Below are 21,442 nucleotides of genomic sequence, written 5' to 3' on the forward strand. Positions count from 1 at the left end.
TTAATTCACCACTTTAAATTCAATAAGAAAATATATATGTTTACTATTCAATAATTTAGATTACACAAAGAGGGTGATAGGTCATTTGTAATTTCCTTTTAACTAGAGAATAAATAATTCAACATTAATATTTAGGAACATTTATTTAATTTCAAAATCGTTTCAACCTTGTCAAAGAACATTTTAATATAGTTAATTAAATAGAGCATTGCTCAAAGCTTATGGGAAATTTGTAACTGTGATTTAACCATAGGGTAAATAAAAAAATACTCGTTTTTAAAAAATTCACCTAAATTCAAAATGCAATTACCATTGTGCTTAGACAATTCGGTTAAACTTAACTAAACATTGCTCTGTACAACTAATACCAAGGTCAAAGGGCGTTTTTCGACCGGTTCTGGCCCACTGTGCGACCCCTGGCAACCTTCAACTTCGTCGCAGTGACATGTCAGCGGCAGCAGCAGAGGCACAGCAACAAAAACAAATTGTTGGACAATCGTTGAAACGAAATGAAATTTCATATTAAAACTGTATTAGCCGGCAGAGATCTCTGTGGCGGCGCCTGTCAGAAGCAGTCCGCCGCCGCGTTGGGTCATTTGAATGAGGAGCGGCCGCCATCCCCTGCACCACCCACCGCCCGGCAGCCCCGCCGCCACCCCTGGCACCTTGCCACCAAATTGCACGCACTGAAGCATGAGAAATGCGGGGACAGCCTCAATCAGGACTCAGTTCGAGTGTAAAAACGAGGCGATGAGCAGCCGCGGACCGCTTGACATTTCTCTGTTGTGCATAATTAAATTAAGAGATGCCAAAGCGCTACACAGTGGGATAAAAGTGGAGGGCTTAAAATACTTTCGGGGCAATTATACCACTTAGTTAGCAGGGAAGCGCATGATACTGTGGCACTGCTCATTTAAGAGTCATGCAACTTGGTGACCCCAGTTTATTGTCATCGTTCAGGAAAGTTGGATTTGAGAATATAAAAATGATCAAAAGTTTTTTGTAATACAGGTTCATTTCAATATTGGTGCTAGTTTATGGTACATCTTTTAATGAGAACTTATATATTTACCATACATAATTCGGTGACCCTGATCACCGGTTTTTTGCTTTTTGCATATTTCAAGAACATGTTTTACAGAAATGTATAGGTAGGGGAGTTTTTTCTGCTTCTAAACTTTTAAAAAATATTTATTTTTGGAAAACTGATATTCAAACAAGAAAGGAAGTTGACTTCGGCAAGCCGAAGTTTGTATACCCTTGCAGTTATAAAAAATAATCAATAATTTCATTAAATTGAATTCGAAATTCTTAAAAATATAAAATTTTATATTCCCAATATTATAAGATAATATGTCAAAAAGCCCCAAAGCTTTAATTTGTTTCAAATTATTTCCGACCAATTATCCGATCGTTGCTATGACAGCTATATGATATAGTCATCCGATTTTAATAAAATTTAATTCGAAATTCAGAACTAATTAAAAAATGTTATTTTCAAGCTTATAAGGTTATATGTTAAAAACCACCAAAGATATAATTTTTATTTCATATTTTCCGATCGTTCCTATGGCAGCTATATAATATAGTCGTCCGGATTGATAAAATTTAATACAAAATTCAGAACTACTTTAAAAATGTTATATCCAAGCGTAGGAGGTTATAAGTTAAAAAACACCGAAGATATAATTTTTCAATATTATTTTAATATTAATTTTCCGACTGTTCCTATGAGGGCTATATGATATAGTCGTCCGATTTTGATAAAATTTAATTAGAAATTCAGAACTAATTTAACAATGTTATATCCAAGCTTAGAAAGGTATATGTTAAAAAACACCAAAGATATAATTTTTTTTAAATTCTTTCCCGATCGTTCCTTTGGGAGCTATAAGATATAGTTGTCCGATCCGGCTGGTTCCGACTTATTTACTACCTGCAACAGAAAGAAGACTTTTGGGAAAGTTTCAGCCCTGTAGCTTTAAAACTAAGAGACTAGTTTGCGTAGAAACGGACGGACAGACAGACAGACGGACGGACAGGCGGACATGGCTAGATCGACTCGTCTTGTGACGCTGATCAAGAATATATATTTATTATTATACCCTCTGCAAGGGTATACAAATGAGTCGTTCGTCAGTATATCCTTTATCATCCCCTAAAAATAAGACACAACGGAGCAGGCCGGTCACGTAGTGTGAGAAAACGTAGGCCTCAAATTTGGTAGCACTTCAAAATTGTTCGTAAGCAGAAATTACAAGATCACATTTAGTAAAAAAAAAAACACAAAAAACTAATGTTTGATAATTCAAATCACAAGATGAGCAAATACTTCAACACCGAGATCCTCAAGACGCTGGTGGCCCAGGCGCCGGTCGATGGGCAGGACATCTGCAATGATCGCTTCGCAGCCATGGAAAAAGCGGGTCAGTACCTCCTGTTCGTCTCCTCGGATCCCAAGAAGGAACTACATCCGCAGAAGGTGAAGACGACCCTGCGGCAATTGTTTCAAGCGGAGGTCAAAGAGCATGGTTGCATCGTGAGGATCCGTGAAGAAACCGCGCACAAGGATCAGGGGCAGGCGCATGAGGAGCAAAAGATCCCCCAAGAAGAGGATTACGATGAGGATTCGGTTGTGGGAAACACCAAGCGAGTAGAACGCGCCAGGGGCGGCCTCAACATCACCTACGATCCCAAGATGCTGTCCACGGATGACTCCTGGACCAACTGGCCGGACAGGAGCCGTGGCAAATTAAAGGTACTGCACCGCAACCCCAACCCCCTTAGCAGCTCTCAAAGTAGCGAGGATTGGGGCGGATCGAAGGGCAGCTCAGTGTACGTTTCGCTGGACGAATACATCAAGATGAAGGATACAAGACGGCCTCGTTCGAAGAGCCCTGTGAGGAACCAGAAGGATAAGCAGAGGAATAGGCAGAAGAATGAGCAGAAGGATGAGCAGAAGGTCGAGCCGAAGAAGAGCCAGAAGAGCGAGAAGGATCCCCCAGAGAACCGCCAGCTGGCGGAGGTAGCAGCTCTGCAGACGCTGCTGAAGCAATTGTTCCAGCGGTGCTCCGAGCACATGAACAATCTGACAGAGTTCCTCAAGGAGTTCATGGACCAGCCCCACAAGGACAACCTGACATACTTGCTCAGAGAGTTTGTAGGTCTGCCCCAGCGGTCGGAAGGTGAGGACGGATCGAATCTCAACCCCGACGCGATGTCGGATGACTCCGACGACGAGGGGATGGACTGGCTTAGCCAGAATCCCTTCACCAGTGCACACAGGATTTCGGTGCCAGAAAGCAGTCGAGGGGAGGACTCCCCCAGTCGCCTGAAGCGATTCCGAGTCATCCTGCAATCTTGCATACGTTCTGTTCGCGAGTTCTTCTCCACCTGGGACCAGGAGTCCTTTCGGTCCTGGTTGGATCGTGAAGATCCTCTGTTTGTGGGACACAGCGGCGATCCCTCCTTCTTGTTACTGGTGGACCGCCTCATGCTCGCCGTCAAGTGGGCTACAAAACTGGAGGAGTTACAAGCCGCAACCCGGGTTCAGCCAGAGCAAGTGGTACTGGACTCCGAAAGGGAGCAGCAGCTGAGGAACGAACCCAACTTTCGCAGGGTCTCCAGCCGGTCCCTAACCCGCTTGAAGACCTTGCTCAATTCGGTGGATCCGCACAGCGCACAGCCCTTGTACTTGGTAACTCAGAGCAAGGGCCGCCAGTGCTGATCCATCCTCCGTGGTATGTTGAGTTCCTTGTGGCCAAAATCATAGGCACACACTTCGAATGACCGGTTGTCTAAATCACCAACTCACTTACCTTGAATCCCACCGGCTCCATGGCGGGCGAGACGACGGCGGCGGGGTTTAGCTCGATGTTAATGTTATTGGGCTCCATGATGAGCCCCAGGCTCTGCAGATTGCACACCTCCGGCAGCTGTAGGGTGGGCGTGGGCACCTTGAGCACCGCCACGGTGCAGTCGATGCTCGACGCCGTCACCGTCGCAGTGGCGGGCAGCGTCTCCGGCATGCTGGCCACCGCTTCAGACGGCCCCTCCCGCTGCTCCTCGGCGCTGCTCCTCCGCCTTCCGGTCCCTATGCTGACTCCGATCTTGACCGCACTGGTACTCTCCGTCAAAGTCCTGCAAGAGACATTAGACAGGCATTAGTTTTTAAAATACAATCACTTTAATATTAGGGAGCTACGCGACAAAAATCACATGCCCAAAAGCATGAAGTATAAATTGGAATATGTATGACTTTCGATACTAAAAGAATTAAAAAATATAGTGCAAATGCCTAAAAGTATAACGAAAAGTATGATTAATGATTTTTTTTGACTTGGTTCTCCATTTTACGGCATACTTTCAGGCAACCAAACTACATTTTTTGGTGAACACTTCACTTCCTCGAATGAGTAAACTGAAACCGATCCTCGAAAGGATGAGCCCTAGAAAAACAACTGTTTCCGGCTTAAATGCGAGTCGCCTAAGCGTTTATTTGTTTCTTTTTAGCGTTCATTTTGGTATAAGTTGTCCGCACTTATTCCTATGGTTACACTGTAGACCTAAGCATAGTAGCACGTGGCGCCTCCGGCCAGGACACCAGAAATACAAAACGTACAAATAGGAAAAAAAATATACTTCGATGCTGGATGGTTCATAAATTAGGAGCGGGAGCGGTATTTTGTTGCTAATATCAGAGTTAAAAAAAAAACAGCCTAGGCGGCCTGCTGCCGTCGCCGGATCTCGGCGGCCAGATCCTCCAGCTTAACGTTGCTCTCCTGGCGCGTGGTCACCTCACGCAGCTTCACCATTCCCTGGGCCAACTCCGCGTCGCCGAGGACCACCACCAGGGGGATCTGGTGCTCTTCGCAGTGCTGCAGCTGCACCAGCAGCTTGGGGTTCAGCTTGTAAGAGTGCTCCGCCTGAGGAAAGCCAGGTGATTGGATTAGTACAAGACAGCAAACATCGATGTCGAACGTACCTTCACGCCCGCGTCCCACAGCTGGTTCAGCACCTTCAGTCGCTGCTCGTGTAGGCCTTTGTGGGCGGAGGCCACGTACACCTCCACGTCGCTGGTGCGCAGCTTTAGGCCGCTGGCAGCAGCCCTCGCCTCCAGAACCGAGAAGATGCGCTCCACGCCAATGGAGACGCCCACGCAGGGCACAGCCTTGCCCCGGGGATCGAACATGCCCACCAGGTTGTCGTAGCGACCACCTCCAGCCACCGATCCCACGGTTGCCGGCTCATTCGCCTGCTCTCCGTTTTGCTGTGATGTCTTGGCAGGAGATGCCACGGCGGCGGACTCTCCCTTGAGCACGCCTTCGTAGATCACACCGGTGTAGTAGTCCAGGCCTCGGGCCAGACTCAAATCGAAGCTAACGCGCTTCTCCAGGCCAAAGATGGAGCAGTACTTGAGCAGCAACTGCATGCCCTCCAGACCCTTCACGGCATTGGGCACAGCCTTTAGCTTTTCGTCGGCCAGCAGCTGTTCCACCAGCTCGGCCCCGCCACTCAGCCGCACGTACTCGCCAATTCGATCCGCCGCCGCCTCGTCCAGGCCCTTCTCCTCCACCATTTCCTTGCGCACATCCGCCCAGGGAGACTGAAAGAACGAATACATTAGGTTTACATGCCTCGAAGCCGATTCCCAGCGATTGTGCCCACCTTGTCCAACTTATCCACCGCCGAGCAGATGGTGCGGAAGCTGTCTGCCGGCACTCCACACGCCTGGAACATGCCGTCCAGCAGCTGGCGGTGATTTAGCTTTATCACATACTCCCCGATGTCCAGGGTGTCCAAGATCTCCGACACAATCTTCACGCACTCGGCATCCGCCAGCATGGGATCGTAGGTGCCGGCGATGTCGAAGTCGCACTGGTAGAACTCCCTGTAGCGACCCTTGGTCATCGCCGGGTTGTCGCGGCGATAAACCTTGGCGATGTGGTAGCGCTTGATGCTCGAGATCTTGTTCATGGCCAGGTAGCGCGCCAGCGGTACGGTCAAGTCATACCGCATCGATAGAATCTCACCGCCCTGGTCCTTCAAGTCGTAGATCAGCTTCGAGTCCTCGCCGTACTTGCCCGTGAGTACTTCCTGTTGGGATGGGTTGATAGGAAAATGAGTTAGAGTACTGAACATGTGCTTAAAGAAGAGAAAGCCCCAGTCCTATTTTATCCAAAAAACCGCCTTTAGGTCTGCTGAACTATACTATTAGGTACATATGTATTTCTAAGAAGTACAAGCATGATAGCCAGGAAGGAGACATTATATTGTGGATCTTTGATTAATGATTATTTGATTAAAAAGTTCAAGTCATTTATGTTGAGCCCAGCTCGGCTATCACACTTCTAAAAATAACTTTTTTAATAGCTTATACATCACTTCAATTTCATACTAAGCTGTATATAAATCAAAAACATGCTCGTATACATGGAGTCTACAAATCTAAGTTTAATACAAATGACGCGAGAAGTATTGCCTTGTTATTAAGCTTAAGGCTTGGATAACTTGTACTGTAATCAAATTCAAAAGTCTGTTTTTATATTGCTTTCCCCAATAACTTTTACGTGATATAAAAGGAACCCGACCTGTTTCGCATTGACCTTAAGGAATGTAACCTTCTCAAGCCTGTAGTAACTCTACATTTTATAAGGAAACTTCGAATACAACCCACTTCAGATGACATTTTCTACAGAAACAAGGTACTCAGAAGCACGTCACTCCCTGGGTTTCGTGAGTCATAGCTACGTCCACGTCTGTACAACCTCGACTGCAACTCACCTTCAGCTCGAAGACGGGCGTGTCGATGGCCTCGCCGCCGTGGCGCTTGAACACCTGGACGATCTTGTCCAGGACGCCCTGGCGCAGGGTCATCTGCTGGGGGCCATAGTCCCGGGTGCCCTTGGGCGTCTTCAGCGTGAACTTCTGGTTGGCGGGGGCGGCATCTCCGCCCAGCGTGGCCTTGAGGGCCAGCAGGCGGGCGACCTCCTCATCGATCTGCAACGGGAAACGGGGGACACTCTGTACAGGGCGGCTTCGGTGGGGTAATGCTTAGATGCTAACCTGCAGCAGTTGCTCATGTTGTTGTTGTTGTTCTTGTGCTTGTTGTTGTTGTTGCCATTGTTGGGCTGGAACGCCGGACGAGTTGGCGCGCCCGCCGCCAGAGGGCGCCGTCTGGAACGTTGCACACTGAAACGCAGCACTACAGCGCCACTGGCGGCCAATTGAACGCAACATGTGTTTTGTTTCTTAATTTTTCTTTTCTTTCTTTTCTTGCAACAACTTTCTTGCAACTTTTCAAACCTAATTAAACAACAACAACAATAATAATGTTTGCTTATTTTACAACTAGTTTGTGTGAGGTGAGAAGAAATGAAGTGTGTCAGAGTGTGTTCGTGTGTGTGTGTGCAGCTCAAGCTATACAAAATAATAATACAATATTGCGTTCCATTGACCGTCAGCGCTGAATTTTTGTTGTTTCACTTGCTTTGGAAACAAGTTTTGCGATTTGAATAACACTTTTTTGGGCACTTGAAACGCAAAAAACAGGAAAGTGACGCGGTTTAATGGAAGCTGGAAGCTCAAGAACTCAAGGACACTCACACACAGACACAGCGGATTCCCGTTAGACAGCTGATCTTGGCGGCCATCACTGCACACGCACACCATCGCAAAAAGGATACCACCGATTGCAAATTAAATTTCGAATATTTCAAACGCTTCTCGGAAGTACGTTTTTATGTTTTTTGTCATGTTAATATAACAGTATAAAAGTAGATGTAACAAATTGCAAATCCGCTAAAACTGCACTAAAGTTCAGTTATATACGGACATCTATATTCTTCGAAATAAAGAAACTGCAAATAGTGGCAACCCCTGAACTGCAAATTCCTTATAGCCCCGATCACATGTTGCAGTCATTATAGCTCGGATCGGTTGTGGTCCAGCAGGTTTTTGAGATAATCGCTATAACCACCATGTGCCTTTTGTACATGCCTCCTGCTTGACCAGTCGCTCTCTTCGCTCGCTCTTCAGTCAGTCAGTCGGTCATAGAACACACACTCAGTGCTGCCCGTTCAGCTGTGTCTGATCAGACCTTTCCAATTAGTATGCATAAGCAAGGATCAGGAGGGCAAAAAATGTTCAACGAAATAGAGTTTATTGGAACAAATCTTATTTGAAGGACTTTATACTTTAATACTTAATGTATTTAGAGATGTAATGTACGGATTAATAGCCGGATCAAGTGAAAAATAGTTTTTTTGAATTCTAGGAACCCTGAGAAAAAAGTCTTTCGAATGCGCAACTAATGTTTGAAAACGTAATAGTAAAAAAGTAATACATCAGCAACGCTTCATTTTTTGAATTTAATTTGAATAAGCGACATAAAAAACTATTACGGTTTAACAAAATTTGCAGTGTCATTTGCAAACACAAAAAATAAAGTTTTTTTGAAAGCTAGCCGCGAAATTCGAAAGGCACCCTGAACGTGCACTTGTTGTACATGTTGTCTGGGGTGAATTCATCGGTTGGTTTCAAATACCTACGAAAAAGCTGTTTTTGCCTAGCTAATAGCTAGATTCAGCCAATTTTGGAGGCGATAGTTGGCATCACTGCGTAGAACAACCGCCGCAGCAGAGGCTGTGCACTGGCCGTTGGCCGGAGCGAGACAACAATAACAACAGAGTGGCACGGCTGTGCGAATGTAAATGTGAAAGTCTGCGCGCTCTTTTAATTTTCCTTTTTTGTCGGCCCGCTCCTCTGTTGTTGCATTCATCTAATTACACTGAAAAGCCGAGCGGAAAATCCGCACAAGTCCAAGTGCCAGCGCAGCAGCGTGTTTTCGGATCTGATGAAATATGTGTGTACATATGTGAATGGGCCTTTGATTTGATGACGAAAGCAGGCCCGCGGGTTACAGCAACAATTGCACTATTCCATTGTACACACACAAAGGGGGCGGGAGGGCACTGCACTGGAAGGGGTCGGGGGCAGGGGCGGGGGCAGCTGGAACTGGGAACTGACCTTCTCCTTCGACTCCTTCGCTGCCTTCAACTGTCGGACGAGATCGCCTTGCACTTTGATTTGCTCCAGAATCTGCTCACGCGTATCACTCATATTCCGGATTCGGGGCCCAAAAAACAAGAACGGCAAACGGTGGCTGGCAATCCTCTAAAAGGCGGGCGCGCGTCTCAATCTTCTCGCTCGGCGATTCGTGCTGTCTTTTCCAGCTTTCAGCTGCTTTTTCTGCGCTGCTGGCCAAAAATTCACTGCACGCGGTGCTCAGTGTGACCGTCGAGCTGCAGAATACCGCTATTCCCGGACACGCACCGGGTTGGGAACTCGGGTAACTTAATTTAAATTAAACAAACCTTAATGTTTGCACTAAATACTATATAAATAGGTAGCACAAGCCCAACTTTGTATTTAAATGAGCCAAAAAAGGTTTAAGTTGTAAATTTTATCAAATAGTTGTGCGCTATTTTTATGCTGTACGAACCCGTGCTGCTTAAGACACCAAGGTGGCGCTCTCTATTGGGATTGATTGTAAGCATTGGGTTTCAATATTTGACAAAAAGGTCTCATTCAGCCCTGAAGTGGTATATAAGGGTTAATACCCTAGGAGAAATTTGAGAAATAATTTCTTAGTAACTTTTAAATATAATTTATAGAATTAAGTATATGTTAACAAGTTAAAATAATTATTAAAACACTTAGTTAGGTTTTACTTTAGGTTTTATAAAAATAGGAAGTTATTTTTTAAAGTGGTCTAAATCATCAATGGAATTGCGACTTATAAGAAAGTCGCTGTTTTAAAAAGTTAAAAAACTTGTTTAGCTTAAAAATAAACTCTTTTCCGGACTATTGATATGAAATGATTACTATTATGATATATATGATAATAATAATACTAATAACTCATATCATCGCAGGTATATAAAGAACATTTATAAGAACACTTATATTGAACGTCTAAAAAGATTTTATAAATTATAAAACATTGTGGAAGTAAAAAATAAAAAGAAATCGCAACTAAAATTTGGCATGAGTGCGAGCAATTTTAAATAATAATATTTGCATCGATAGTTATTAAGTCACGTACTTTTGTGCCCCAAAAAGCTGTATTCCGAATCGCTTTCCTGAAACCAGCACACCATGGGTCTAGTTTCCACCTTCCATCAACCCTACCCTGACGTCTCAGACTTAGTTTTACACTGACTGACATCGGGCTGGAGCTACGAACATCGACACACACACTCGAGATGAACAAGTCCCAGAAGCCCACAAAGGTGAAGCGCGGCAAGCGCGTCGCCCGTCCCAAGACTCAGCCGCAGGACCTCGTGGAGTCGGAGGTGGAGAACGCCCGCAAGGCGGTGGAGCGCAAGTTGATCTACCTGTCCGAGTCCAACGGCGCCAACCCGCCGCTCCGTTCGGAGAAGCGGAGCGCGGGAGGAGCCGGATCTGGAGGCGGCGGCACCAATGCCCACGGAGGACGTAGGCGCAAGCACGGCAAAAAGCATCTGGCGCAGGTGCCGCCCAAAGGAGCTACCGACGACGAGGAGGAAACGCTGCAGGAGAAGGTGTACAAGTACGAAAGCAGAAGGCGCGGGGGATACAATGGTGAGTGACTCATACGTCGAAATATAAGGGGTTTTGGAAGGTAGTGTTCTATATGATCTTGGCAGTTATTTAAGCTAGAGCCACCAGATTTGGTATGCAGTCTTGTACGGCACTAAGGTGCTTGATACACCTGTTGAGACCTAATAATCTTGATTTCGCAATAAATGATCTTGAGCATCTATAAAGCGGGAGCCCTACAATTTGGTATGAAGGCTTTTAGGAAAAAAAAGACTTAATATAACAAGAAATAATTCGAAGTTCTCGATATTTTATAATGTTATGATGAAATAATATATTCTATTCCTTAACAGTACTCCTGGAGTCTCCTCGTCGCAACGGCCTCACGCCGCGGGACTACGAGGCCGAGGCGGCGGAAATGGCGGCTCTTCTGGCCGCCCGGCGAGCGCCCAGCGGCACCACGAAGCCCGGCCAGCTTGGGGGCGAGGGCAAGGGCAGTCAGGACGGGGAGCTCGGACGGCTGCAGCTGAGGCCGCTGAGCAGCTACGCCCAGGACCATCACCACCACCTGCCCAGCTACTCGTGCAGCGTGTGCGGCGCCAAGTTCCACATCCGGTCGCTGCTGGGCGCCCACCGGCACACCCACGACGACGACTTCAAGGTGCGCTTCCGGGGACGCAGGCCGCCGGACAGCAGCACCACCCTGACCGCCGCCAGCCTGTGCAAGTTCTGCGACCGCCGGTTCGAGCTGGAGCGCACCCTGCACATCCACCAGCTGTGCCACTGCAAGAAGATATCGCCGCAGCAGCGCCGCAAGCTGGCCTTCACGGAGCTGGCCCACGAGAAGAAGGCGCCGCTGCCCAGCTTCCAGCGCGCCCAGAAGGCCCACCGCCACCAGGGCACCATCGCCCCTTCGACCAAGCCGCCGCTGACGCAGCAGCAGCAGCTCCACAAGACCATCATGCAGTCGTCGGCGGCGCACGAGCGCTGGCGCTAATCCCCGCCAGACCTCGCCACATGACTCTGCGAACAGAACCAACGCTTGCTTCAGAGGACCAGGAAAACACAAGGCAAACCACACCTAGTTGGGTGTCAGACGAGGCACAGAAGACACACCTCCGCTGAAGACCCAACTACTCGGCGTTGAATAGTCACACTCAATTAACACGTAGCCAAATTGAAAGTCCCAAAGAATGGGAGAACACGCCAGCTTCTAAGTGATATCACTCAATTTAATCATAAACTAAATTGGGCAAAAGCCATATCAACAAAACCCAGCCAGTTGTAGTGTCTTTAATACGTTGTCGGGGACCCCGATGTGTTGTTATAGCATCATAATGTGATGTGAATACTGGTGTGCTAAGACATCCCCAACTATGTGTCCCTCCTTCTCTCAATCATAAAACTCAGAATCGCAATCTTACAACTTCAAGTATATCAAATGTTGTTAGGTTGATAGATCGGTATTAGAGATATAGATTGTTTTCCAGTAAAAGTTACAGAATCAAAGCTCATGTAATGATTCGAACAACAGCTCCGAACTATGATTGCAATGATCTCTTTCAATCAGCTCAGCTTAAGTATTAAAAACACCCTTTAATGGGGACGGGTCGTGACGAGCGCACCTTCAACAGGAGTTCCAATCTCAAATGTTGAGTCGAAAAATGCTTTTAAATTCAACTAAATAAATGCACTTTATAAAATGTTTTCATTTTGCTCGCTGCGGCAAAATATATATGGCTATTCTATTGCAGGAATAGTAATAAGTAATATACAAATACAAAATTATTAAAGACTGGTTAAGCAATTTGTTTAGTTTTTAAAACTCCTTTCATAGCCCATTTTGAAATCTGCGGCTACCATGGTCGCCTTCGAACACTCTTCTGGTGTGCGTTCGCCACTACGCAGATTGCCGTCCACAGGGGCTTAATAAAGTTGATCAAATTGGGAAGGGAAAATCCAGAAGCCTCTCTGAGCCTATAAAGTTCTCATGTCCGTTTGTCCGTATGAACACTGGGATTTTGGAAACTAAAAAAGACAGAAAATTGGGATAAAGCATACAGATTCTGTTAGTTTCTAAGCAGAAGTCAGTCTCACAAGCACATTTATATAGATTTTGTTTCAGTGTAAACTTGATTTATTGATCGAGGTCCCCCCAAATGCTGAGAATCGTATTTTAAACAGTAATGACTAACATCGTCGTGGTCAGTGGTACCGCTACCCTCCGCTAGGTGGCGACAAACAGGAAAAGGGGTATGTGATAGTCGAGGCTTTGTCCTCTTGCTAGAACTAGGAGTCAAGATGTTGCATGTGGACTTTGGCCCTGACACCCGTGTCGCAAACCTTGGCAATAAGTTAAATTGCTTAGACCGTGGAGTTCGCTCCTGCTTAAATTGCCTAAGGGGTATCTGTAAGTCGAGGAACCCTTTGGCCAAAGTCTAGCTGTGAGGTCATCCGCGAAATGTATGCAAAATCCGAGGTCCCCCATAAGTCATTTGTGTCGTTTCGGTGTTGAGCTTTTGAAACCGATGCGATACCTGTGCGCCGGCAGATGGTTCGGCATTTTGCGATTCCAGGCGTGACTGGAGCGCTGCTTCTCGACGGCCGTGCACGCACGAGCGTTCCGCCCGAGCTTTGGCGGTCAAGCTCAAGCCGATCGCCGATCGCCGGTCGCCGCTCTCGCTCGGCTCTCCCGCTCGCCGGCTATCTCGCTCGCTCTTCGGTGGGAACGTGTGCAGGGCGCACAGTTGGCATCGGCAGAGAGGCGATGTGCGGCGGCTCGGGCGGATTAGAGGCATCAGTCGATCGCAGCAGGTGCTCGCAGGCGGGAGCGGCTGGAACCGAGCGGAAGAACCCTGGAATTGGCGTACACTGGGACATTGGAAGGCGCAGAGCACTCTTTCTCCACCTCTGTTGTTCATTTTTTTTCCGTGCCTCGAGTCTGTGTTTTCTGTGTTTCTGTGTTTCGTGGCCAAGGCTTCGCTCCCAAATATTGAATCACTGTGAATACGCCGAATTGGAAATTGGAACCACCAAACCACGTAAGATGAGGTAAGATCGGTCGGAAACAACGGCAAATACAGTCGGGCTTCTGCAAGTCGAACCAAGAAGAGCATTGCCGGTCCAAAAACCCTTGCCAAAATATTTACTTTAACCACATTGACTTGGTCGCGAACAAAAAATTAAATGAGAAAATATTTATTTTAAAATGCTGCTCAAATATTTGAGGGCAAATACAGTAGTGCTACGCACACCTAGGTTTGAATAAGACTTCGTACATCGCTCTGCAGTTGGAGCCCTGCCACAGAGTTCGAGCTGTAAAGGTCAACTTGAAATAGTTTGTGGAGAACCGAACCAATATCTATGTCAAATGCCACCTGGCCCGTGAAATTGCAATTAAAATCCGCCAAGTCAGCCACTGTGACGAGCTTCATTTCACTTGTGCAAACATCGAATCATTATTTTGCGTTCAATCACGAGCCTTCGATGTACGAAGGCGGTCAAAAACTAGGCGCTCTCAGGCAGGCAAAAAGTGACAGATAAATAGAGCAATTATTCCCTGGGGCTCTTGGTTGAATCACTTTTAGTTCCGCCAGTAAGTCAATTTCGAACAGTTTACACGTTTTTGCCCACAGTACGGCCTCGCAGAGGCGGTAAATTATTGTTATTCCACTTGTGCAAACACATCATTTTGTCACATTAACCATTTGACGCACAGGCTGAAAAATCGAACTGCAGCCATGCACTTTTATCTGCTACCCTGTAACTTAGTTTCCCCTCTAGCAGTGGGTAGGAACCGGTCTGCCAGAATCCCCAGATCGTGGCAGATAAGATACATTTAAATCAGGATGCGACTGTTAGCTGTCACGGGCTTGAAAAAATCGAGCTGCAGCCATGCACTTTTATCTGCTACCCTGTACCTTAGTTTACCCTCTACATTCTCGCAAGTCAGAACCCCCGGATAGTGGCAGATAACAAAAACACAAATCAGAATGCGACTATTAGAGTCACAGGCTTGAAAAAATCGAGCTGCAGCCATGCACTTTTATCTGCTACCCTGTACCTTAGTTTACCCTCTACATTCTCGCAAGTCAGAGCCCCCGGATAGTGGCAGATAAGATAAATATAAATCAGTGAGCGACTATTAGAGGCGTAATTAGAAGCTATCATTAGCAGATTTACAGTGTTTTTCTTCGATCAATCACCGTGGCAGATCTCGGTTGGTCAGTGGGATTTCATAGTGGGCGCGTGGATGATGGGCTATTATGGGCAGATCGCCAATTGCGTGACTGCCACTGTGGCACTGACCTCAGGACCCGAAGTGCGTCACTCCACAGCACCAGGTTTTATGGGCTCACGAGCAAGTCCACTCTTAGCTGGGCTCGCAGTTTATCAAACCTGTCGAAAGTCGGCAATTAGCGGGTTTAGAGCCTTATTGCCCCGCTTTACGACGCCCCATAAGATATAGTACATAGCTGAGATATGGCGGGCAAGCGGGCACGATGTTTATGGCGCTCGCAGAGAGGCGGGGGAACTCTTTAAGCGCGTTCATTCAGCTCGGATCATTGACAGGTTCTGTTTTTATGGATACGCCGCGATAAGATTGGGATAACACTGGCCGGGAATTTAGGGGCCCCAGACCCCCGCGGAGCAGCACTGCCATTGAAATGCGACAATTAGGCGATTGATCTGCCAGCTGCCTTCGCTGAACGCGAAAACCGGTTTCTGTTCGAGAAACCGGGGTCTATTTGCATAATTCGTGGAAACCGCACTGCGATTATCGGTGGGAGTGACCGCGTACCTCGCGGGCCTCATAGCCCTATCGCGGGGCCGCTACCTTGCGCCTGCCAATCGGCCAAGGATGACTTTCGTTCCTCCGGCAACGTCACAGACTTATCTCCGCGCTCCGCGCAGACACGATTTGATTTCGATGACGGGGCACAATCCGGGGACTGATAAATGCGGTGTGTTTTCAGTCTCTATAAATGAGTTCCCTGATTGCAGCTGTTTACCCGTAGCACCACCAATAGACCCCGTAATTAAAAGATGTTTCTGCTCCGGTACAAGGCCAGATCTGGTGGTTCCCAGCGCAGGGCGACCGGAAGAGTCTTGTGATCACTTCCAGAGCACCCCACTGGCGTGGGCCGGCAGTGATCGCCGTGTGTATCCTATCCCATCTAGAATACACATTCTGTGGCCGGCAGAGCTGATCCCACTGAAGCACCCCGCCACATAACAGCCCCACTCCAGGTCCGTAAACAGCTTGATCACTTTTATCAGTTGTTTAAAGATCGCTTCACAGTCAAGTGCCGCGCTCATTGCTTCTTTGTGCACCCAGCTCTTTGGCAGTGTTCAGGAATCCGCCGGTTCAAAGACCATCCCCATAAAGTTATACAGTTTCCCGACTTTCCAGCCCACTTTCCGCCTTGATAAAGGCGGATATAGGGGCTTTAATCCCAACCGCCCGCTTATCGCAGGACCAATCAGCAGTTATGGCACCTGCTGGCGGCGCCGGCCAATTGGAGGCCCCAGAGTGCTACCGAAAGCCATAATCCCGCTATATGGCGTATCGTAAGGGCAGTCAGGAGAACCTGAATGAACCGCACCTTATCGGCGGCCACCACATAGTATGCAGATCGATCCGCTGGGCTTGGGCCGGGGTGACTCAGCGCGAATGGTTGGGAAAGTGCCCCTCGAGGATCTTAATCTGCAGACGGACGCGATAGTCGATCGTATCGGGCCGTATCAGAGCCAAAACTAGGGAGCACGCAGGCGAGGACGCGTTTTTCGGCCGTGACGGGCACTAAGTCGAAGTGTTTGCGACTTTCCCCCGAGAAATCTACGTTAATTATAGAAAATTGCCTGTTAATAGCGCTTGAGTTTTACGATCTCTGGTTGGCATTTTTATGGGCTGCGTGCGGGCAGGGCGGGTGCTATCGCAGGGCACTCCAGCGCCGATAAGCCTCCCGTGGGCACCCGCTCCCCGGGCGGGAGGTGTGAGTCCGGACTCATCCGGTACGGGGACTCGGTCAAAGCAGCTTGTCATGGGACACTCCACGGAGCAGGGCAATCGCCCACTGGCCACAGATAGGGCCTCGTGGTAGGGCGCTACTGGTCGGATCTCGAGATAGTTGTTTTCATTCACCCTGCTTCTAGGTAGATCGGGCGCAATGATTCGGCTAATTCAATTTAACCGCACCTAACCGGCCTCAGATTACAGTCCTTGCTTTGGAGTTGGGTGATGAAGGCCTGGAGACCTCTTTACTTCACTCTGGTCCCACCCATCCACTCTTTGTTTGCTCTGGGGATCGTGGCGACAACGACTATTAGGTAATCGCGGTTGCAAGTTGTGAGTGTTCACTCTTACGTAGTGGTTACAAACAGTCTATTTGACGATCTCAAAGAACTGATTAGATTTATGATCATGATTTATGTCTTCCGCGGAGGCGTTTGAGAGTATTACCTTCTTATTTGTTTTGATAAATACACAAGTTTTTAAGTTAAACATGTGACTTGGGGGGTTGCAATAGCGAGGCTTGTATAGAGCTTGCGTTGAGATCTTAAAGTGTGCTTTCCTACGATACCAGTGCAGGGTATCACCAAGTCCGGAGCGGACGTCAACCCAATGACTCGGCGGTTCCGATAGCGGCGTTGAAATCAAAGCTAATCGGCAGCGCCGCCACCGCTCCACTCGACCAGGTCCTCGAGCTCTCCAGTCTCGAGGGCTGATGGCGATCGTAGATGGCAGGTCGATAGCTGACGATGTTTCCCAATTTCAGGTTTGCGCTGAGCAAGAAGCTCTTGCTGTGGCTGCTGCTGGCGGCCCTCCTGGTGACGGCTCTGACCCTGGGCCTGGTCTTCGGTCTCCGCAACCGGGATTCGCGGTACATAAGCGGCGCCGTCGTGTCCAACGGCATCGGATGTGCGGCGGTCGGAGGGGACGTGCTGACGGACGGCGGTTCCGCCGTGGACGCCTCCATTGCCACGCTCCTGTGCGAGGGCCTTCTGCTGCCCCACTCCATGGGCATCGGCGGGGGCTTCGTGGCCACCATATACACGAGGAGCAGCCGCAAGGTGGAGACCCTGATTGCCAGGGAATCGGCTCCGGCGGCTGCCCACAAGAACATGTTCGTGGGCCAGTCGGAGATTACGGGCGCCAAGGCGGCAGCGGTGCCCGGCGAGATCCTGGGCTACTGGGAGATGCATCGTCGCTACGGAGTCCTGCCCTGGAAGCGCCTCTTCGAGCCGTCCATCAAGCTGGCCCGCGAGGGCCACGTCGTTTCCCGCTATCTTGCCTCTGCCATCCAGTCAAAGCTGCAGAACATCAAGGCGGACCCCGGGCTGTCCGCCATGTTCCTCAACGAAAACCAAGAGCCGTACGTGGAGGGCGACTATTTGAAGCGTCCCGCCCTGGCGGACACTCTGGAGAGGATCGCCGAGAACGGAGCCAAGGAGATCTACGACGGCGGCGAGACGGGCCGCAAGTTCGTCGAGGACGTGCGCAGCCTGGGCGGGATCATCACGGAGCAGGACCTGCGGGACTACACGGTGCGCTGGGACAGCGACGCCCATGTGGCGGCCAATGTGAGTGGCAGCTACACGATGTACTCCACGCCCATGCCCAGCAGCGGACCGGTGCTGGCCTTCATCCTGAACGTGATGGCCGAGATGAACATTGACAGCGAGCAGATCTACTGGCAGCGCGCCGTGGAGGCCTTCAAGCACGCCTATGGCCAGCGCACCAACCTGGGCGACCTGTACGCCGATCCCGAAAACGCTGCCTCCATCAATGCCACCTTGGAGCGGATGCTCCAGCCGGAGTTCCTGGAAAGCATCAGGAAGCTGATCCACGACGACAGTACGTCCCAGGACTACCTCTACTATGGCGCCAACTTCACCGTGGAGGAGGACCACGGCACTGCCCACATGAATGTCCTGGCCACCAATGGAGACGCCGTGTCCATCACCAGCACCATCAATAACTAGTAAGTAGGGGGCCTAAATGTGTTCCATTTAATTTGCCAGCTTTATCGCGGTGCTAGGAGACAGGTAATGCGCTACTCGGACTACTATAGACCATTTAGTTATTGGCAGGTAGCAATTATGCTTATAGGCTCGTATTTTATACTTGTAGAAGACGATACGTATCATAACATTTGAATATTTATGGTTCTTAGATTTTTAATGTTTGGTTTTTGCGACTTACTAAATATTTATTAATAACTCACTAGAAACGGGCTAACAAATTATTATTCAATTTTGAACAAATTATTCTTTGCTTTTCAACAATTTGTGTGATAATAAATTATACCAAACACTTCAAAATAATAATACAGGAGTGCTCTGGTTTTCACTGATCGATTTCCTACTTAAACAGTAGACATTTGACAGAAACAAGTTGTTGTTTGAGGTAGGGTCAGAAAACACTTTATTATAAACAAAATAACCCACCTATGGCTACCGTGATTAAATTGGCAGATTGAATAAAAACAAGGAAGAACGCTTAAATTAAGAACAAGGAAGAACGCTATAGTCGAGTGCCTCGACTATCAGATACCCCTTAATCAGCTTAAGGAAGCAAATGGGAATTGTAGACGTATATAGCCAGAAAGCGATATTTCAGGGCGCCGCCTACCGGCTAGTAGATGCGATGTGGGCGCCAGACAGATTTAAGGGTTTAAGCCGTTTTTGGGCGTTAGAGTGGGCGTGACAACAAATTTGCGCTGCGCAGGAAGCCCAAGAATCTGCATGTTATAGCTCTTATAGTTTCCGAGATATCAGCGTTCATACGGACAGACAGACAGACGGACAAACGGACATGGCTAGATCGACTCGGCTAGTGATCCATCTGATCAAGAATATATATACTTTATGGGTTTGGAAACGCCTCCTTCTACCTGTTACATACTTTTCGACGAATATAGTATGCCCTTTTACTCTACGAGTATAATCAATGTTAATGAACCAATGAGCAGTCCGTATTTTCATAAGCAACTAAGAACAATTTTGCATAGACCGAAGCACCTATTTTTGCGTTTTTAAAAGGAAAAAGAAAAAAGTGACAACCGGAGCCCGGCTGATAAATACATTAAACTAGGTTCCGTTTAACTTAAAATCGTCCGACTTCGAACGAGTCGTTTTTTGCGGTGCAGAGACAGCACTTGGTCTGCCCGAACCTGTGCGCAACCTCTGCCGAGAGCCGTGTTGGAAGCCAAGAGGCGGTACTCACCACACCCAACATGTGCGAGGCAACGGCAACAGTGGTGAGAGGGCTCTCCCAAAAACAAAGCAGTGCTAGTGAGCGGCGCACATACATATGTTAACATGCGCCGCTTCTCACCATGCTTTTGAAGTAAGGTTCGATTGAACGTTTGGAAAACAGGGGAAATTCCTGGTTTTCACCTTGCTGGAGAAATCAAGTGTTGTCTCTGCTTCCCACAACGAAGTTGTTGGTTTTTAACGAAGAAGCGAGTATTTGCCTCCGACCTGGCATTCAATTGTGTGGAAAGCGTTTCATTTGTGTAAAGGGTTAGGCAATCCCGAGGTGGTTTGCATTGGATATTTTCCAGGGCTGTGTGTTCGTGACGCAGTGGTTTAAAATAGTGGTTTAAAACCACTATTTGAGCTGGTGGTGAGTTGGGCAACGTGAATCCCAAGAATTCGCGTTGTAAATTTGTTGCTTTGTAGTTATTTGTTCGAAAACATGCAATGTTTACGGCTAATGGTATTGACCCTGCTACTTCTCGCAGTTTTGGCGCCAAAGTGGCCTCCACCCAGACTGGCATCATCCTGAACGACGAGATGGACGACTTCTCCACCCCGGGCGTGATCAACGGCTTCGGCGTGCCCGCCTCGCCGGCCAACTACATTTACCCCGGCAAGCGACCCATGTCCTCGATGAGTCCGTGCATCATTGTGGACAAGGACGGCAACGTGCGGTTGCTGGTCGGAGCAGCAGGTGGCACTCGCATCACCAGCAGTGTGGCAGCCGTGAGTACCTGGCCCTAGCGCCTGCTGAAGATCACCTTGTCATGCCAGTTCCCACCTTCCAGGTGATTATGAAGTACCTGCTGCGCGGGGAAACCCTCACCGCGGCGGTGAACAACGGCCGCCTGCACCACCAGTTGGCCCCCATGCGCGTGAGCTATGAGCACGAGGTGGACAGCAGCGTCAGCGCCTACCTGGGGCAGGTGGGCCACGTCCTGTATGAGGAGCCCGTCGGCTCCAGCTTCGCCGCAGTCACCGCCATCGGAGCTCTGGAGCAGCCGGAGCCCTTCTACGATCGCCGCCGCATCGGCAGTTCTCTCACCCTGGCCAGAACCAACAAGATGCAGCACTAGGTTGTCCTAGTCCGCGATCCCGTGATTGTATTTTATTTATTTAACCTAGTCCGTAAGCGCAAGTGGGAGCCTTGTAAATAATTGTCAACAGTATTTCGAATAGAGAGTGTCTTCGAAAATTCTTTTTATGTACATAACAGGCTGTGAGTGCCCAAATAGCCAAATAAATGAATTTGCGTTTTTGATACTGTACTTGGCCCACTTCAATTGGGGTGGTAATATACGGGTCCCTATCTGCCAACTACCACGTACCATTTGCATAGTTTATTTGTACCTATGTGTGTCTATAGGTAAACCATTTGTGTAACATGATTAAACAAAAAGCATGTCAAAGGTTGGACAGACTTTCGCGACTCCTTCGAAAAAGGGAGTAAAGTACCGAAGCTTCCACTACACCGAAAAAATAGTCGTGGAAAAGCCACTACTGTTACATTAATTCTAATTAAATTGAAATGAATTGGTTTGAGAATAATACCACAAGTCCCAATTCTAGAGACTTTAATATACAAATTAATCTTTAA

At 48.1% G+C, this 21,442-nt stretch overlaps 5 protein-coding genes across 6 annotated transcripts; 3 read left to right on the forward strand and 2 right to left on the reverse strand.

The window, feature by feature from the left end:
- Nucleotides 1-2,201: 2,201 nt before the first annotated feature.
- On the forward strand, nucleotides 2,202-4,172 carry LOC127012515 (uncharacterized). Its single transcript, XM_050890601.1, has one exon. It carries the CDS (start codon nucleotides 2,297-2,299, stop codon nucleotides 3,725-3,727), a length of 1,431 nt encoding a protein of 476 aa, XP_050746558.1. The 5' UTR covers nucleotides 2,202-2,296; the 3' UTR covers nucleotides 3,728-4,172.
- Nucleotides 4,173-4,463: 291 nt separating this feature from the next.
- On the reverse strand, nucleotides 4,464-9,296 carry LOC108035766 (histidine--tRNA ligase, cytoplasmic). Of its 2 annotated transcripts, XM_017111469.3 has the most exons (6): nucleotides 9,028-9,296; nucleotides 7,066-7,305; nucleotides 6,784-6,999; nucleotides 5,668-6,096; nucleotides 4,985-5,605; nucleotides 4,464-4,925 (listed from the first exon to the last, which is right to left on the reverse strand). In XM_017111469.3, the coding sequence occupies exons 2-6, from the start codon at nucleotides 7,237-7,239 to the stop codon at nucleotides 4,719-4,721; spliced, it is 1,647 nt and encodes a 548-aa protein (XP_016966958.1). In that variant the 5' UTR covers nucleotides 7,240-7,305; nucleotides 9,028-9,296; the 3' UTR covers nucleotides 4,464-4,718. The 2 variants fall into 2 exon arrangements, with proteins under 2 accessions (XP_016966958.1, XP_016966959.1); XM_017111470.3 differs by lacking the exon at nucleotides 7,066-7,305.
- An 866-nt stretch (nucleotides 9,297-10,162) lies between these two features.
- Nucleotides 10,163-11,854, forward strand: LOC108035760 (uncharacterized). Its single transcript, XM_017111460.3, has 2 exons — nucleotides 10,163-10,623; nucleotides 10,935-11,854. The coding sequence occupies exons 1-2, from the start codon at nucleotides 10,266-10,268 to the stop codon at nucleotides 11,576-11,578; spliced, it is 1,002 nt and encodes a 333-aa protein (XP_016966949.1). The 5' UTR covers nucleotides 10,163-10,265; the 3' UTR covers nucleotides 11,579-11,854.
- Nucleotides 11,855-12,543: 689 nt separating this feature from the next.
- LOC127012517 (uncharacterized) lies at nucleotides 12,544-13,502 on the reverse strand. The gene is made up of 2 exons (XM_050890607.1): nucleotides 13,119-13,502; nucleotides 12,544-12,609 (listed from the first exon to the last, which is right to left on the reverse strand). The coding sequence occupies exons 1-2, from the start codon at nucleotides 13,500-13,502 to the stop codon at nucleotides 12,559-12,561; spliced, it is 435 nt and encodes a 144-aa protein (XP_050746564.1). The 3' UTR covers nucleotides 12,544-12,558.
- LOC108035814 (glutathione hydrolase 1 proenzyme) lies at nucleotides 13,495-21,113 on the forward strand. The gene is made up of 4 exons (XM_017111562.3): nucleotides 13,495-13,632; nucleotides 17,361-18,566; nucleotides 20,331-20,571; nucleotides 20,634-21,113. The coding sequence occupies exons 1-4, from the start codon at nucleotides 13,628-13,630 to the stop codon at nucleotides 20,919-20,921; spliced, it is 1,740 nt and encodes a 579-aa protein (XP_016967051.2). The 5' UTR covers nucleotides 13,495-13,627; the 3' UTR covers nucleotides 20,922-21,113.
- The last annotated feature ends 329 nt before the right edge of the window (nucleotides 21,114-21,442 follow it).

This window comes from Drosophila biarmipes, chromosome X (assembly GCF_025231255.1).
Source record: "Drosophila biarmipes strain raj3 chromosome X, RU_DBia_V1.1, whole genome shotgun sequence".
Taxonomy (NCBI): Eukaryota; Metazoa; Arthropoda; class Insecta; order Diptera; family Drosophilidae; genus Drosophila; species Drosophila biarmipes.

Coding starts and splice junctions, on each gene's coding strand:
- LOC127012515 (XM_050890601.1), top strand. CDS start 2,297: ATGTTTGATAATTCAAATCACAAGATGAGCAAATACTTCAACACCGAG.
- LOC108035766 (XM_017111469.3), bottom strand. CDS start 7,239: ATGTTGCGTTCAATTGGCCGCCAGTGGCGCTGTAGTGCTGCGTTTCAG. Junction 6,097..6,783: donor CGCCCGTCTTCGAGCTGAAG/GTGAGTTGCAGT, acceptor CCATCCCAACAG/GAAGTACTCACGGGCAAGTA. Junction 5,606..5,667: donor CGGTGGATAAGTTGGACAAG/GTGGGCACAATC, acceptor TCGTTCTTTCAG/TCTCCCTGGGCGGATGTGCG.
- LOC108035760 (XM_017111460.3), top strand. CDS start 10,266: ATGAACAAGTCCCAGAAGCCCACAAAGGTGAAGCGCGGCAAGCGCGTC. Junction 10,624..10,934: donor AAGGCGCGGGGGATACAATG/GTGAGTGACTCA, acceptor ATTCCTTAACAG/TACTCCTGGAGTCTCCTCGT.
- LOC127012517 (XM_050890607.1), bottom strand. CDS start 13,502: ATGAACAACAGAGGTGGAGAAAGAGTGCTCTGCGCCTTCCAATGTCCC. Junction 12,610..13,118: donor AACCATCTGCCGGCGCACAG/GTATCGCATCGG, acceptor TGTCTTTTTTAG/TTTCCAAAATCCCAGTGTTC.
- LOC108035814 (XM_017111562.3), top strand. Junction 18,567..20,330: donor ACCAGCACCATCAATAACTA/GTAAGTAGGGGG, acceptor TACTTCTCGCAG/TTTTGGCGCCAAAGTGGCCT. Junction 20,572..20,633: donor TCACCAGCAGTGTGGCAGCC/GTGAGTACCTGG, acceptor CCCACCTTCCAG/GTGATTATGAAGTACCTGCT.